General features: G+C 35.8%; 1 protein-coding gene across 1 annotated transcript; it reads left to right on the forward strand.

The window, feature by feature from the left end:
• Positions 1–310: 310 nt before the first annotated feature.
• On the forward strand, positions 311–2,904 carry LOC100633229 (interleukin-1 receptor-associated kinase 4-like). The gene is made up of 5 exons (XM_003390631.3): positions 311–578; positions 1,320–1,503; positions 1,837–1,902; positions 2,013–2,150; positions 2,815–2,904. The coding sequence occupies exons 1-5, from the start codon at positions 433–435 to the stop codon at positions 2,830–2,832; spliced, it is 552 nt and encodes a 183-aa protein (XP_003390679.1). The 5' UTR covers positions 311–432; the 3' UTR covers positions 2,833–2,904.
• The last annotated feature ends 611 nt before the right edge of the window (positions 2,905–3,515 follow it).

The following is a 3,515-nucleotide window of genomic DNA, read 5'->3' on the forward strand; positions in this document are numbered from 1 at the left end:
CTAATAATACAATCAATAATGCCAAACCATAATAATAATAATAATTATTTTGATGGCACTTTATTTTGGCGATTTTGCTGTAAAATTGTAATTGGCAGTTTTTAATTTCGCGATTTTTGTGTACACGTGCATTACTGAGCATGCGCATTAATGATTGGCGGTTTTAATATTGGCGATTCTGCTTGCAAACCACCAATCGCCAAAATAAAACTCCGCCAAATTAAAGCGCTATACGGTAGGCTAATGAACCTATTCTCATCTATCCACTTCTTTATATATATATATATATATACATGTATATATATATAAATTTGAATGTACTTTATTCTTATTTAGCACCTCTTCATTTTCTATAGACTAAAACATCCCAACCTATTACCACTTCTTGGCTACACTTCCAACCAGTCCACATTGTGTCTAGTGTATCCTTATATGGCATTGGGATCACTGGATAAACACTTGAGTAGGTTGGAGCTCGGGAATGAGAGGAGGTTTCAGATACTGAGAGACATTGCATCAGGTCTACATTATCTGCACACTGGATGTGGTGAGATATTAGTACATAGAGATGTGAAGAGGTAAGCACTGTATGCAATCTTTTTAGAATTATTTTAATAGCAAATTTTTATTTTGCCAAAAATGGCTCCAAAATTACCCCAAATTTTTATTACATTTTCTAATGCATATTGACATCCTTATGCTGTGTAGAAAGTTTGAGCAAATTCCATCTTCAATTTCTCAAGTTATGACCATTTAAAAAATTGGCCAATTTTTGAAAAATTCCCTGTACTATAGCCCATGGTTTTTTCCGAAAAATGGCTCCAAAATCACCCCCAATTTTTATTACATTTTCTGATGCATATTGACATCCTTATGCTGTGTAGAAAGTTTGAGCGAATTCCATCTTCAATTTCTCAAGTTATGACCATTTTAAAAATTGGCCAATTTTTGAAAAATTCCCTGTACTATAGCCCATGGTTTTTTCCGAAAAATGGCTCTGAAATTACCCCAAATTTTTATTGCATTTTCTGATGCATATTGACGTCCTTATGCTGTGTAGAAAGTTTGAGCAAATTCTGACTTCAATTTCTCAAGTTATGACCATTTTAAAAATTGGCCAATTTTTGAAAAATTCCCTGTACTATAGCCCATGGTTTTTTCCGAAAAATGGCTCCGAAATCACCCCATATTTTTATTACATTTTCTGATACATATTGACGTCCTTATACTGTGTAGAAAGTTTGAGCTTATTCCAACTTTAATTTTTCAAGTTATGACCATTTTCAAAATCTTATGTCATCACTCTCTCCTTTCCCCAGTGCTAATATTCTCTTGGATCAAAACTGGAGAGGTGTATTAACAGACTTTGGCATAGCTAGGACACTCAGTTTAGAAACTACGACTGTTGTAACTCAAAGGATAGTTGGTACTAGAGTCTACATGTCACCAGAGTACTGCACTGGCCTAGTATCACCTTCAGCTGATGTCTATTCACTTGGTGTGGTAAGTGTAATCTTTTAGCATATTAATGACCTCTGAATGCTGCTCTTACTAGTGTGTTTGTGTGTGCACTAATGATAGAATTTTTACTATTGCTGTATAGCGGGTTTATTTCAAGGATAACAAATGTCGCAAATTTCGCAGATTTTTGAAGATTCGTGAAATTAAATTCCTTGAAAATCAATTTAATATGGTACAAGATGGCAGAAATGTGGAAATTCGCGAAAATCAATTCCGTGAACCTCCGGATACATGCCATTCAGGAAAATTATTATCCTCAAAATAAACCTGCTATACAGTATATCTTATTGCTTGTGTGTGTGTGTTCTCTTTCAGGTGATACTTGAGCTGGTGTTTGGATGTTTGGCATTACACAGCCCCAAAGGATCAGATACTGATATTGTTAGTTCAATTTAACCTAATAATACTCCAATGACAAGCAAACATGCTTCTCCTACACACCTAATGCAACAAAATGCATTTGACACTATTATTCCTCTTCTCTCTTGTAGATAAGTTTTCTTGATGAATGTGACAACACAGCTGAGTTTTATTTATCATGTTGGTCCAGGAGTGATGGTGAGAGACTAGAGGAACTAGCAGAGAAATGCACCAACCCATATAGAGATCAAAGACCTACCATAGCTAAAGTAAGCCTGTAAGATTAATATTATTCACTGTGACCATTGAAGGTAAGAAAATACAGTGAAGTATACTGTATATGCATGCTATAGACCCCTTTAGGCGAGAATTAGTTTGTAATACCGTATATACAAAGAAATAATATTGAACGAATTTTTGTCCGCCATGTTTTACGTCAAAGTAATGCAGAGTTCCAATGGCTGATGTGCAAAGTAGAGCTGTTTTGCCAATAAAACTTTTGTTGTGCTGAACTCAGGACTATGAGAGGCTTCATATCAACTGTTCTTTACTATAGCAAGATATTTTGAAGACTTAAGAAGTCTGGGAGAGCCAGAACGATCAGTTCTTGACTCTCTGTCACAGCCCAAAGAGCAAAGCAGGCTCATACAGCAAGAGTATTGCACTATACTTCCTAGGTTGGCTCTCTTGGCATCTTTCTTGACTCTAGAATAGTTTTTAGCTTCAAAATGTAGTGACCAAGATCTCCAGGACACAGAAAGCACTTGCTGCTTGACGTAAAACATGGCGGCCAATTATTGTATGTGGGCGTATACCGTAACTGAGATATAATGATATTCATTGCAAAATTAATGATATTCACAAGCTGCTACTTCTCGCCGAAAGGGGTCTATACTCATCTCGTTAAATTATGTCTCTTTTTACATTATATAGGTGCTAGAGAAACTTTGACTTTCCATTCAATCTTTTTTATTTTATTTTCTTCTTTAATCAGTACATCAAGAAAAGTTAACTGAATATTAAGCTTGTTTACACTTTACATTACTCAAAGAAAGTGGATAGCCTTTAGCATTTACTATACGTGTAATGTCCCTTGGTAATGTATAAGGGCAGGTCAGGAATGCAACCACAAAAATTTAATTATTCTAACAAAAAATACTAGACCTTAAAAGTTACACACAACATGATTCTTTGTTCTACAGCTCTAGCTACATAATAAACTAAAGAATAGACTGTTTGTTTGTGGCAATTTTAGCTCAAATAATTATCGTCTTTGAAGGCTTGACTGCTTGAGTATCATCAGGCCATTTCAAATGTTTGATTGGTTGATTTGAGTCTTGGGCTTGTAGCAGCATCTTCCTCTTCTGGATCGATTTTCTCAAAGCAGAGCCAAGGAGTGAGCATGGTTAAACTAACAGCATCAAGTATTGCAATACCAGCAAAGAGGGACTCTTCATTAGTGACAGCAGGAATGGGTGCATGAATAATCGACTCATATGTCCAGTACAAATTCCTGTCAGCTGATACTACAACATGGGAAAGGTAGTATAGGAAAATGATGCGAGGGACAAAGAGGCCAATAACTTGAAAGAGCATGATGACTGGAATACAGAGCAGACGACCTGAGGTTCGCT

Source organism: Amphimedon queenslandica, unplaced genomic scaffold (genome assembly GCF_000090795.2).
Source record: "Amphimedon queenslandica unplaced genomic scaffold, v1.1 AMPQUscaffold_12231, whole genome shotgun sequence".
NCBI classification, from domain to species: domain Eukaryota; kingdom Metazoa; phylum Porifera; class Demospongiae; order Haplosclerida; family Niphatidae; genus Amphimedon; species Amphimedon queenslandica.